This window comes from Peromyscus californicus, unplaced genomic scaffold, assembly GCF_007827085.1.
Source record: "Peromyscus californicus insignis strain IS unplaced genomic scaffold, ASM782708v3 Scaffold_11__1_contigs__length_118956290, whole genome shotgun sequence".
NCBI lineage: Eukaryota > Metazoa > Chordata > Mammalia > Rodentia > Cricetidae > Peromyscus > Peromyscus californicus.
This window is the reverse complement of record NW_026294402.1, coordinates 75,148,120-75,162,500: the sequence shown is the minus strand read 5'-3', so window position 1 is coordinate 75,162,500 and position 14,381 is coordinate 75,148,120. Positions and strand designations below refer to the sequence as shown.

The window sequence follows — 14,381 nt, the reverse complement described above, 5'->3', positions numbered from 1 at the left end:
ACACACATACACACACAAACATAATAAAAAATTTTCAGACTTTAAATTTTTTTTTTCAGTTTTTAGGTTTACATGTCAGGAACATCCAACCTATAGTTAACAGTTTCATACACCTATATAAAATGAGCATTAAATTTTTTTCGAACTCGTTCTAAAATTGTTCAATTTGTACCAGGCATGTTGGTGTGTAAGTACACCGCACACTCGGAAGGCTAGGGCAAGAGAATGAGAGTTCCAGGCCAGCCTGGGCTACAAGTTGAATCCCTGTCACAAAAAAATATAAATAAATAAAAACACATAATCCCCTGATCTGAGTAGGAATACAGTACTAGGACAGCCATCATCCATCACCCTGGGGACTTCCGGTCAGAACACGCAAATGCCTTACATCCGCCTCTCCTCCTCCTCCTTGTGCCGACGCTGCTCCTCTTCTTCACGCCTCTTCCTTTCTTTCTCCATCTCCTCTTGAATGCGCCTCAGCCTCTCTGCCTCCTCCTCTTGCTGTTTCTTCTTCTGCAGCGCACTGAGGAGCTCTTCTGAGCTTTTAACCAGCGCGTCATACTCTTTCTGTATTTGTCCCCTCGTCATCATGGTGGACTTAAAAAGCCAAATAACAAACATGGACTTAGGCAGTCCCGTCCTCTGCGCAACATGGACACGCTTAACATACTGAACTGCACACTTTAAAATGGTCACAATGATGAATTCAGTGTTTTGTGGGTTTTCACATTTAAAACAAACTCTAAGATACATATCAACAGCTGGAAAAACTGACCATCAAATCCATGTTCATATATATATTTTTAAACAGTTTCACATAGCCCAGGGTAACCTTGAACTGGCTATGGAGCTGAGGAACCTCACAAACACTAGGATTGCCATCGCACACCATCATGTCCAGCTAGTCACACATTCTTTGAACACTATCTCCACACATAAGTACTTGACTCGAGGTTTTATCAAACAAGCCTCAAAAGCTGTAGCATGCTGTGAATGATGTTCTATAAACATAGCTTTAAACTATTTTTATGGAATGACTATTTCATTTAGTCAAAGTTTGCTTTCTTTACTTATAGCATTTAATTAGTACCTAAGGAACAGTTGGGAAATTACATCAAAACCTGTTGGATGATTTTCCTGGATTCATTTTGATTGATGATGATAACCTCATAACCCAGGCTCACCTTTGATCTGTGAAGTCAGCTAAATCTACCATAGCATTTTCATCCTTTTCTTGGTATTTTTTTTTCTTTCTATCTCTAATATTTACTCTGTCTACAGGAACTACAAAAAGTTTAATTTAAGTGCTCCCTGAGAAAAACCCATAAAAACCCTCACTAACATGTAATTGGGGAAACTGAAAAAGACGAAATATGATAACAAGCATTATAGGAAATATTTTCATATTAATAGTCAAGCAATTGAAAATGAAACCAAAAATAACCCCACTGTTTCATTTAAAAAAATGAAGAAAATGTATTGCTATTTTTAAAATAGCTAAGTAAATTATGACGGTAATGTATTAACCACAACAAATCATGTATCCTAACAGCAGTGATACAAAATGACATGCATGATTATGACAGAGAAGAACTATGTAAAAATGTATGCATACAAAGTATGATTATAAAGGAAATACAAACATATACTAGCTGAATGCCTAATGTGGTGCTATCAAAGAGTTTTGGGTGATTTTCTTTCCATTTTCAACAATGACACATTAATTTTATAATTTAGCAGTTTCCTTTCTGGGGCCCTTTGGACATAGTTCTGTATCTGCCAGCCATACTCAGCACTTTGTTCAATCCCCAACATCACCAGAAAGGAAAATAAATACAAAAGAATAAAAATTGGTTTTGGAAAGTAGAAAGGATAAAACAAATTAATTCACATTAACCCTCTCTGAATCGTGACTGTAAAAGCTTAACAACAAAGTTTAGTATTTTAGTTACTCTCTAGAGAGGGACTATTTTGCCTAATAACAGATAAAAATCATATAAAGATTACTTATCTTTTTAATACAAAATTTTTCAAATATTGAGAAAAAAGTTAATGTGAGTATCCACTTGTTAATGTTTCATATCTTGAATAAATAAGCTTATTCTCCTATACAAGTTTAATACCAATAACAAAGATCAGCAAATTATACAAAAAGTTAAAGTCAGCTAGATTAAAATCACCCACCTTAATTTTGGCCATCAAAGCATCAATAGAAATTTCAAGGTCTTTGATCTGTCTGTTCACCTCCGGCTTTCCATCTTTCAGCGCACTTACTACTTCATTAAACTTATCGAGTCGTTTCTTCAGAGTGCCCACCTTAACCAGGCCATCAATGCTGCAACAGTAAGACCCCATCAGATATTTAGTCCGCAAGCTAACATTCTAGGAAGGATTCTCATGGACAGAAAGTGAACACTGCGGCTAACCAGGCAAGTTACTTCTGTCTTCAGGACTCTTTAGTAGTCTGCCCAGGTCTCTCATTAAGTATAAAAAGAATCAAACACATGTATGAACAGCATTGATAACTGCCAATCAGATCAAGGCTGGCTATGTTTAGACTGGAAAATGAGGATTTATATTATAAAACTCAAATGATCCCACATCGCTTTGAAAAGGTGTGCTGTCCATAGCTATTCAAACTTTCAAAGCTTAACAAATAACTTGGTAATACAAATTTTAAACAAGATGAAAATGAAATATATAAAATGAAATGATACACAAGCAAGACAAAATTATTTTATGAACATTTTTGAAAATTATGACCAGGCTACTGAGTGTCTTCCAACACAGCATCTAACTTGGCATCATCAAGAAACTCAAAGCATGAAGTAGCCAGAAGAGCGGTCTCTCTTAGCCTTTATTTCAACCTTTTAGTGTTCACATTTCTGCCAGGCACTCAAGCCCTTTGGTAGAACACCAAGCTAAGTAATGAATGAGCTGATTCCGAATACACAGCACAAACAAGTCATTTGCAAAGAAAGCAGGACCCAACTGCTCTTCATCATGACTTCATTGCCATTTTATATTGCAGCGCTGTATAGATCTTTAGACACTGTTCATCTTACCGTGGTTTATGTCTCCTTTTGCAAAGCCACATTCGAATGGTTTTCTGCATTTTAATGCATGCTTCAGCTCGATATTTTATTTTGTTTTTCACTATGTGTAAGAGTAAAATAAAACGACAGAAAAATTTTGGTTTAAATAAAACATAAATTAAAAACCCATTCATTACCACCAAGCAATTCTCATAAAATCTTAATAAATACGTTATTCCAGCCATCAGAACTGTGAAGTCTAATGTTTCTAATGTAAATTCTTAAAAAAAATAATTTAAAAATGATTGATGCAGCTAGCATTATATTTCAAATGTATCTGCAGTATGCAACATTACTATTACCAAACTGTCAGGGGCCATATTTCTATTAAATGTTCTAATAAATATTATGTCTTTTAAAAAGTTAACCTGCCAAATGAGTTTAGGAAATCCAGTTTCCTTCCTTCTGGAAACTCATACTGAATATTACAGGTGTGCTCTCTAAGTATCCTACAGTAAACGGGTCTTCAGCTGTTAGTGTCTAGAATTTCCTAGCATACTTGGAACTTAGATTTTCTTTTTAGAGCTTCCCAATTAACATTCTGCAAAGATCCTATCTGGTAAATGACCGTGGCATATCTTTACAACACAGTCCACAAGTGGGACATGTGGTACAACAGCTTAATGACATACACTTTCCTCCAAAATGTACGATATACAAAGGTGAAAGCATGGAACCCACAGGAAAAATTTATATTTTACTTGGAAAACAATGGGGAAAGAGGTTCTGTTGTCTTGTCTTCTTCATTATAGTTTTTTTTTTAATAAATAGGCACTGTTGTCTACCAAAGATCTCAATAATAATGTGCCTAGTTCCTTTGTGCTAGACCAAGTGAATTTTACTCTGTTAGTGAAGATTTCTCACCTAACTCCGCCCACCCCCACATACACAGCATTGTTTCAAGTACTCTGTAAGTATGGGGAGCATGGTGACTGATTTCCACATAGCTCCCAGCAGTCAAACTTTCACCATGGCCTTCAAGGAATCCAAAATACTCTGCACTCACTCATGTTTTAGACCAGAAGTAAGCAGCTGCTACAATGTGGCAGAAATACACTCAAGCTCAGCTTCATCTAGTGTACTGAAGAGGAAGTCTGAGAGGGGAGGAGCAGGGGAGGAGGCAAAGATAAACCAGAAACCCCAACTACAGTCCAGAAAGAAAGTCTAGGAACTCAAACTTTGCAGCTATTGAAGGAAGGCTAGGAATGTCTTTTGGTTTAAAAAAGATAAGTGGGGTGGGGAGCTAGTAAACAATTTTTGGAACTAATGAAGTTATTATGTAAGTGATAAAAAGAGGTCGCACTAAGGAACTGACAGTGAAAATAAAGGATTATACTATCTGAAGCCAAAATCCACATCATTTAACAGCTAATGAGATTTCATGAATAAGAAAAGAGAGACAAATCCCGGGGTGTAGCTTGCTTAGCATTTGGAAGGCCCAGAGTTCAATACACAGCACTTCAAATTAAATAGCCTAGGGGGGAGAAGAGAGAGAGAGAGAGAGAGAGAGAGAGAGAGAGAGAGAGAGAGAGAGAGAGAGAGAGGAAGGCCTTGAACTTCCTTTTTCTTTAATTTTCTTTCACATATGGATGTTTTGCCTGCCTTTATGTCTGTGCACCACATACACGCAATGCCTGCAGAGGCCAGAAGAGGGCATTGGATTCCCTGAGACTGAATTGCACACAGCTGTGAGCTGCCATGTGGGTGCTGGCAATCAAACCCAGGTCCTCTGGAAAAGCCATCATGCTCTTCACCACTGAGTCATCTCTCCAACCCCGAGGCCTTGAACTCTTGATTTTTCTACCCCAGCCTGCCAAGTGCTGGGATTAAGAATGTGACACTATGCCAGAGAGAAAATACTTACGTTTGATGACTGAGAGTGAACACCACTGAACTTTCTTCCAGCGACTACAGACTAGCCAAAGATTGACTCTTTTTACCAACTCTGCTAAGTGATCAGGGTCAGACTTCATGATCTGATCAAATTCTGCAAACTAGGAGTAAGATAACTCAGTGTCAGCAGTAAAGGGTAAATGTGTTCAAATAGAGAGAAAATAAAATACATGGATTTCAAATCCCAAATCTAACTTCCTGAAAATCATCAAAAGCCAATTCCAAGGACATCTTAATAAGGTAAGCAGAAAGTGTAAACTTCTTTGTCCACATGTCGTGGCCCTTTTCTTTTGTCCTTTAGCAATTTTTTTGGAGCTTAGGAAGGTTACTTATTCCTAGGGAGCAGCAAAAATAGGAAAAAGGAAAAACTCCTAAATGACTAATTACAGGGATATTTGAGGAAAAATGTTGAAAAGGGCTAACATGTCTGAGCCAGTTCTCAGACACCTACACAGTTCTTGACAGTAAGGTCATCTATAACAGGAGAGCTACCAAAGTATTGTCTCTCCCAACACCCACCCCCATTTTAGACAAAAATAAGAAATTGCAACTAAGAGACAGACCACACAAATGCAATGGATATTTGGCTACTAATGAATGAAATGTGTAACTTTTGCTCTTTACCACCAAATTCCAGAATTATTTCCATTCGTCACCAAATATCACACTGAAGTATTAAAGGTGTCGCATGCCAGTCAACAGAATGGTTTTTTAATCATTAAAAACTTTAAGGGTATAACAAGACTACACACTCTGAATCTGCTTGCTTTAAGCTTCCAACAACCCCTGTTCATCCTTCTGAAGGTAAATAATCCGAGTACTTTCTCTAACCAGCTATTAATAAAATAGTTACTAAACCTCTGAAATGGGAGAAATGTTGAAATTATGATAACTAACACTAAGTAAAGCGAAGCCAACCATGAGCATCTATATTTTTTTTCTCTTAACTTTTCATAGGAAATGGTATGGGTTCTGTGACAGAGACCCCATGGAGAAAAGCCCCTACTTCTGGTGCAAACACACATTTTCTCCTGGTGCTCACAAATGTGAAACCAGATTGATTATCATTAACTCATCCTCAAGATGCTCGACATAGCTGACTGGTGAAACTGGTTATTTAGCTGCAATAACACTTAGGTTTACGGTTCTAAGGGTGTAATAATCAAGTCGGTATTTTAAATGTTAGGGATGTGGAAATGTTATTATTAACACTCGTGAACAGCCTTAGGTGTTTGTGTACAGAATACAGTTAGCTATGAAGTAGTCTACAGTCAGTGACAATCTCATCAACAGTACTATCTATGTTAGCCAAAAATTACAACCTAATTTATGTAGTGTTTATACACCCCTTCACCGTAAAATTTGGCAACAGTCAGCACAAACTCCAGTCCAATTTCATATGCTTTATATATCTACCACACTCCAGTGAAACTCTCTCACAATGAAGACTCCAAAATACTATGAAACCTCACCAAGCAAAGTGGCACATGCTTATAATCTTAGCATTTAGGAATCTGGGACAATTAGATAGGCCAGCTTGGGTTACATGCTGAGCTATCTAACTGGTCCAAAAATTAACATATTCTAGAAATGCTTTCAACTTATATTAAATGTTAGAGATATTTGATTATTCCTTATTTAAGAAAAAAATTCAACAACGCTCTGATACCAATATTGATTAAAACTAAAATTTAAACTCAGAATATGAAACACCCCCAAACAGAAAAACTGTGTGAATAGAAACATATTTTCACACTGTTATATGTAATATAGTAATAATATCAATCACTAATAACTAAGAAAATACATACCAAGCCCAATTATCATATGCTAAAGTTTAAAATAAATACATATTTACCTTGCCAGGTCTGAAAAACACTTTAGTTAGCCCAAACTTGTAGTCAACTTCATTTAATCCCAAAGCTTTAAAAAGAGCCTGAAAAAAAGATTTTAAAAAGTTGAGTTCCAACTAGAAATTAATAGAAAAGATTTGTTGCTAAGAAATTTGTATTAAAGCAGCATTTATACCTTACAAAACAGCCTTGGATCCAATCTTGCAAGTTTATCTGGCATGTACTTTTTGTACATATTATAGAGTTCGTGAAATGAGGCTCTTGAAGGGAAACCTCCTTGCATTAAGTCCAACACAGACACCATACCTAGAGTCGTGAGCACAAATAATTCCCAGTCACAATACAGAAGTACAGGGTAACATGTGAGTGACTCACCAATTTTACAAGTGAACGCTTATGAAAAGACAACTTATAGAGGGAAAGTATCCACAGTGAGGCACTATACAGGAAATACATCTCCAGTCAGTATACCCCAACTTATTTATCACTTAAAACAACCACAATGAAATCCCATGTAAAATCAGCAGAGCTGACCCTTTCTCAGAGGCAGCCCATCTAGAAGGCTCCAGTATGATTTCTATCTTTTCAAAATCCACAATTAAAAGTATATAAAGAAAATCCTGCATTTGGCCACTCTCCCCATTTCTATGTCTTCCCAAGAACTAATAGAAAGCAAAAGAGAATTTATTATTTAAACATTATGTGTAATGTAACATCTCTCTCTCTCCTCTCCCTCCTCTCTCTCTCTCTCTCTCTCTCTCTCTCTCTCTCTCTCTCTCTCTCTCTCTCTCTCTCTCTCTCTCTCACACACACACACACACACACACACACACCCCTCACCCTTCTACCAGTTTGGGACAATAGCTCCCAAGGAGAACACTAGCCTTGCATGCCCAAGGCCCTAGGTTCTAGCCCTAGCCTCAAAATCAGACCTCTTCTACTAAAGAAACTGATCTATTGGTTGTGAAGTCGAGTCCATAGGATAAATATAAATTATTAATTTAACTCTAATAAATGGTCAATCTGAGCCTCAGGTCAACCCGAGCTTTTCTGGTCAGGCTTGACAGCAGACAACACAAGAGTTACAAAAGAAGAAAACCTGTCTTCTCTCATCTTCCCTATGTCGTCCTGATAGTCACTAGATAATAGTTTTAGTAGAAAGTATCTGTGCTGGCCGGTCGGTTGGTTGGTTGGTTGTTGTTGTTGTTGTTGTTTGTCAACTTGAAACAAACTGAAGTCATCGGGGAAAGGAGAATATCAGAAAACTGCCTCATTGGCCTGTAGGCAAGTCTGTGAGGCATTTTCTTGCTTAATGATTGATGAGGGAGGGCCCAGCCCATAATGGGTGGTGTCACCCCTGGACAGGTGGTCTTGGGTCTTAGACTGTGTAAGAAAGGTAGCTAAGAAAGCCAGTAAAGTGTTTCTCCAGTGTGTGCTTCAGTTTCTGCCTCCAAGTTCCCACCCTGAGTTCCAGCCCTGACTTCCCTCGGTGACGAGCATGACTTGGGGGTTGGAAGAAGAAATAACCTTTTCTTCCATCGAGTTACTTTTGGTCATGGTGTTAACCACAGAAATAAACAGCAAACTAGAAGAGTATCTTAAACTAATTCTCCTTAAAACAGAAAAACAGAAAAGCCTAAATGAAAAGTCAAATCGAATCCACATCTTTAACATCACAGACAAAAAAAGCTCAAGAGTTTTCACACATTCAGACTTGGTGTTCAGACACAGTCACAAAAGTCAACAGGCAGTAGGATTAAAAACACTGTGCCGGGAGCCGAGGGCATAACCTAGTGGTGGGACACACATCTGGAGCTCAGGAGTCCCTGGGTTCCATCTCTACCACCACAAAAACAAAATCCAAGTAAAAATTACTGTAACAAATGGTCATTTTTGTTTGTTTATTTGGTTGGTTGGTTGGTTTCTAGACAGGGTTTTTCTGTGTAGTTTTGGTGCCTATCCTGGATCTCGATCTGTACACCAGGCTGGCCTCGAACTCCCAGAGATCCTGGCTCTGCCTCCATAGTGCTGGGATTAAAGGCATGCACCACCACTGCCAGGTTAGTCATTTTTGTTAACTGCATTAGTATGAGTGCTTGTTTAACTATAATAGCAACTATTTCCAAATGATTAAGATGTAGTTATTAAATCAATATTAAAGAAATTAGGAGTGGTAAAAATATGAATATGAGTAGCATATGTGGAAAACAAAAATGATAATATACCTATTCTTTATTCCTTATGCCAAAATGAATTCCAGTTGGAAAAATTAAAATGTAAAATATAGAATATAATTTTAATAAGTGTATTTTTAATTTTAAAATAATCTAGGAAACGATGGCTTTTCTTTACAGATTGAGTACTAGCCTATTGGAATGCAAAAAACATTAAAACTCTGTGAGAGAATATGCCAAGGGAATAGCTTTAGATAGCAATTTGGAAACATTTATCTTTTACATAATTTCAACTTTTATGAATCTAAATTACAATTTTCTCACTTATGGAGAAAGACATGTGGAGATTGTCCAGACATCCATTTACTGCTTACAACAGAAAAAAAAAAACAAACAAAACAAGCAGAAATACATATATACAGAAATACAAATATAATACATTACAATTGTATTATACTCATAAAATAATGCATTGATTAGGGAACTGGGATTTATCTAACCAGAATAAAAGTATATCTAAGGCATAATGTATATTGATTAAATCAACACATGGAGACCATTATTTTTTTCCTTGCAGTTCTGAGGACAGAACCAGGGCTTTGCACATGTTAAAACAAGTATTCTACCACCGGACTGAGCTACAGCCCTAGTTCTTGGCTATGTAGTTCAGGCTGGCTTTGAACTCATGAATGGCCAGAACAAGATTTAGTTCTCAGATGTGCTAGTAGGAAAAAAAAGGAAGGTTTGGTTAGCATTGTCACAGTTTTTGACAATGAAATGGTGTCACCCGTTAAACTACAACTTAGCTGACCGTGTTAAAATACACTCTGTGTGAAGGAGGAATCCCACTAACTCCCCAGTAAGCTCGTGCTCTGTTGATCTAAACACACAACAGAGCTGCACGTGCTTTACAAAGATGCTAGATGCTCTTTGTAAAAATCCTAACAGGGAAAAAAGTCAAATTCAAGGTCATGAAAATCACCTAAAAGACAGTATACAAAATGTATCACTACTGTGTTTTTCAGAACATATTCGTTAAGTAACACCAGCGTAAGGGCATGCTAGAAACTGGACTCCTCTGTAATGTATATGCAAAGGGTTTCAAGCAAATGTAGTTACTGTGCAAAAAAAGTCTCTCATTAGTATATGCAGAAAAATATTAGTTGACTTTCCAGTATTTGTTTAAAATCAATCACAAATATATTTTTGTATCTGATAGACTGTACATTCCATTCAATGATGAATTAGTCTAATACACACTAGAAAGACCAGGACTTTGAGGAAGCCAAAACACAGTTCCTGGAGGGAAACTTCAAATAATTGTATATAATATATATATTATATATAATAATTATACTAGCAGACTGATGCACAGTAGACAGCACACAGTGGACCAGCTCATCAGTCTCATGAAGAACTATACAAGTACACACAAAATCTGTAACTATGGCTGTGAAATAAAGTGCCAGACCTCAGCACCATGAACAAATCCGCCTTTGGGGCCAGGATCAAGGCTAGCTTTCATAGAAAGTAGCACTCAGCTGACATATGAAGGATGAAGGAAAGATATCCTGACAGGAAGCAGCATGTACCTAGACCCTGCAGTGGGAGGGAATGGAGCACTAAGAGCAAATCTGTGTGGCTGGGGCACAGACAGAAGAGAGTGGAAAGAGGGGAGCTAAGGACACACAGGCCAGAGGTTAGCACCAGGATTGCACTCTGCACCCCAATACCCATCAGGAGCCCTCAGAGCACTACAAGCAGTAAGAAGACTTGGTCAGTGCTGAGCGGTGAAGTCACGATGCTGCACATGTCCACAATGCACGGAGCAGATGCAAGGATACGTGGGCAACTGCAGCAAGGAAGCAAGAGAGGGCGTCAGCTTCAGGTGGGAAGCATTCACCGTGTCGATCACACAGTGCTGGGGAAAGACACAGAACATGGCCGCACTACCCCAACACGGCAGTCGCTGGCCGCAGGCCCTGAGCTGCACCAGGCACACATAGTGTTTACATTTTAGTGGGGAATAAAACTTAAAATCACTTCTACAGAAGTCCTACCAGCCCCATTTCAAATGCTCCAGAGTTCAAAGTGTCAACCCCCTGATTACCCTACTAGGTGCCACCAGGGGTTACAGAAGGAATGGGAGGCAGGAGGCAGAGAAATCAAAATGAGAGTGGCAAAGAGAAAAAGAACAAGGGAAAAAGAAAAAAGAAAAGGCGAATCTGGAAAGCATGTGAGTGGCAGAGGAGAGCAAGTGTGTTCTAGTGGAAATGGGGCGCTCAGTCCCCTGGGGCCTGGCCCAGCACTTAATCAGCACTGCTGACTCATGAGAGGCAGGAAGGGACTACACGTAAAAGGGACAGGAGATTCCTGCTTCTAACAGGCCAGAAACAAGTGAAGGGGATGCAGACAGGCAGAAGTGCTTGGCAGCAAGAGAAGCCATCTCCTGGCAGAGCTCTAAAGAGAGCAAGGGGGGGCTGAGGGGCGGGGGCTGGCTGGCTCTGCAGAGAACAGAAATGTATGGAGCAGGGAAACTTGGCAGGAGAGGTTTGAGATCCCCGAAAGGTCAGTGACCAGGAATTGAAGTGGTGCCAACCTGGCTGGCCTACCAGCCTTGAACAGATGAGGAGAAAGCACTGGATTAAATTCTTAACAGCTAAAGTTTAGAGAGAAGAGTTAGAAATAGACCCAGATGTCAGGAAAACTGAAGCCTGCCTCATCTGGGGAGGACTCTAACACAAAATTAAGTGCAGGGCTCTGAACAGAGTTTACTTAAAGAGACCTTAGCCTTGCTATAAATTGGCCTCTGAGAGGAACAGAATAAGGTCAGAGAACAGTCAGGTTTGAGAAGCAGCAGGGCCTGAGCTGGACCAAACCAAACTCCAGAAAGAGCAAGGCAGCAGCTATGGCTGGATGCATGGGCATGGAGTGTCAGAGCCTGAGGCTTCTGGGACTGAGCAAACCAGGGCCGGGGCTGGAAGTGACAGATCAATCAAGTTCATAAAAGTGCCACAGAACCCAAGGGCTTCATCCTGTTTTGATTTTTTTTTTTCCACAAACAGTAGAGGAGAAGCAAGGACACCAACCCCCTCTTAACCCAGTTGTGTGGGAAATGAGGACTACCGTGGACTGCGGCTGCCCAGAAGCAGCCTGCGTAGAGATCCAGGCTTGCCAGTAACAAGTTCTTTATAATGCCTACTTCCATGATTATTACTTCACAAAAACTAGAAGTCAAGGTTGCTCAAGTTATCTGCTTCCTGTGCTTTGCTTAGAATTATGGGATGGTAAGCTATTGCTTGAAGATATTGTGACAGAATATGAAAATATAGAAATACCTGAACACTGAAGTTGAGACAGAATTTGGGCACCTTCGAAATGGTGACTTGTCATCTTTAAGTTGGGTTTGATGCAGCGAATGAAGCTTGCTCCCTGAAAGAATAAGAAATACCTTTTAAAGTTGAACGTATAGCATCTTTACATTTCTGTATCTATGAACACCACCAACTTTCACAGCACATTAATGTTAACAACACATAATAACTGCAAAGGAACTTAGAGTTTTATTGATATAATTCTATAATTTGAACCTTGAAATGAATGTCTAGATTTTAAATAAATATTAGCAAGATGGCATTTTATTTTTGAATGTCAAAAATTATTTTAAAAAGTCTTTCACTGCAAAGAATTTCATCCCTTTTGAACAATGCACTCTGTAGGCTTAACTCCATCTCCTCAGAGATTGGCTTTTTGTTTTTCAGGGCCGGGCCTTGCACACACACAGGCAAACATTCTACCACCTAGCTAGATCTCTGGCCTCTATAGAGACTGGGAAGGGAAATAAAAACAACGCCATTTAAAATTTAGGCTAAAATGTAAGCAAACAAAACACAAACATAAATCAGTATTTTCATTCAACTTCGAGGATAAATAGGTCTCCAATGGCATCACTGTGTGTTTTGTTTGTTAAGCAATATTTTCAAAACTTAAGGGCTTCCATGTGGTGGTCATATTTCGCTGAACGAGGCAGAAAGAATACTGTTTGTACCACAACGGGAGTGCTGTGTGTGGAAGATAATATAGCAGACAGTCAAACAGCTGCTTCTCTTCAAAGTGGCCACCATATAACCCTGAATAACTATTTCAATAATGATGCTCACCACAGACACTTGGATGACATGTTTCTACAAACCACAATCACCTCATCATTTTAGAGCAGTGCACTCTGGGAAGCGAAAATAAAACAACCTCCTCATAAGACTTGACAATTGAAGATGCCTGGTTTGTGAGGAAGAGTGCGGGTGAACTTGATCAAACACATTACACACATGTATTAATTTCTCAAAGAAAAAAATACTATATTTTTACAAGAATCTTAGCTCTTATGAGTCAAATATTTTGGATTTGGAAACTTCATGATTTTCTGGATGGCTCCAAAGGCAAATTCATCAGTAAGTAAAGCAGTAACAGCTTGGACAGAGTGAACATTTGGCTGCTGGAAATGGCTGGTACCTTAAAGGGAAGAGTATGAAGTTGAACTCTGATATGTATAAAAAATAAGCCTTTCCTTGGAATCACAATTTCTCTATAACCCACATATTCATTGTCTTTCTTTTACATTTTGTTTTATAAAGACAAACTCTTGCTTTGTAAGCCAAGTTGGCCTCAAACTTAAGAGCCTCCGACCTCAACTTCCCAAATTCTAGGACTGCCAGAAGTGTGCCACCATACTCGGCAATTAGGATTTCTTTCTATATGTGTTTTGTTTTTCTGTCAAAACACTGGGGTGAACCCAGGTATAGTAAGTCACACTGGGGCAAAGATAGGGTCATTGTAAGTTCAGGGCCAGCCTGAGCTATATAAGGAGACCCTGTCCAAAAATGTAAGGAAAAAAAACAATCAAGAGTCAGGTGTATAGCATTTGTATAGCATGATCCTAGGTTCAATGCCAATACCACCAAAAAACAACTAGAAAAACAATACTAGGGTGAATCAATAAAATGTACTTAAAAGATAAACTTATAGTAAGCTTGGCATGGATAAAGAACAGAAAAATAATGAGTTCATTTTTGTCTGTAGCACACTGCCCTGTCTGAAGAGTCTTACTATAATAAATTGCATGTTTTATCTTTAATATTAAAATGACTGCTCTTTTTCATAATTACTATTTTCAATTTTGAGAAATTTTCATTTATTAACCACAAAGACTTTCAAATAATTTCACTTTACATGCATACGTGACCTGTCTTTTAAAAAAATCCAAGTGAATCAAAGACCTCAACATAAATCTCCTACACTGAACCTGATAGAGGAGAAAGTAGGAAGTAGCCTAGAACGCATTGGCATAGAAGACCACTTCCTAAATA

General features: G+C 38.5%; 1 protein-coding gene across 1 annotated transcript in view; it reads right to left on the bottom strand.

Moving 5' to 3' along the window:
• The window catches only part of Myo6 (myosin VI), a 146,660-nt gene that overhangs the window by 21,660 nt on the left and 110,619 nt on the right, over positions 1–14,381 (bottom strand). Inside the window, 7 exon segments of the mRNA XM_052715203.1 lie at positions 389–597; positions 2,185–2,335; positions 3,066–3,156; positions 4,960–5,089; positions 6,847–6,924; positions 7,017–7,147; positions 12,354–12,447. Of these exon segments, the coding sequence (XP_052571163.1) occupies positions 389–597; positions 2,185–2,335; positions 3,066–3,156; positions 4,960–5,089; positions 6,847–6,924; positions 7,017–7,147; positions 12,354–12,447 (884 nt within the window).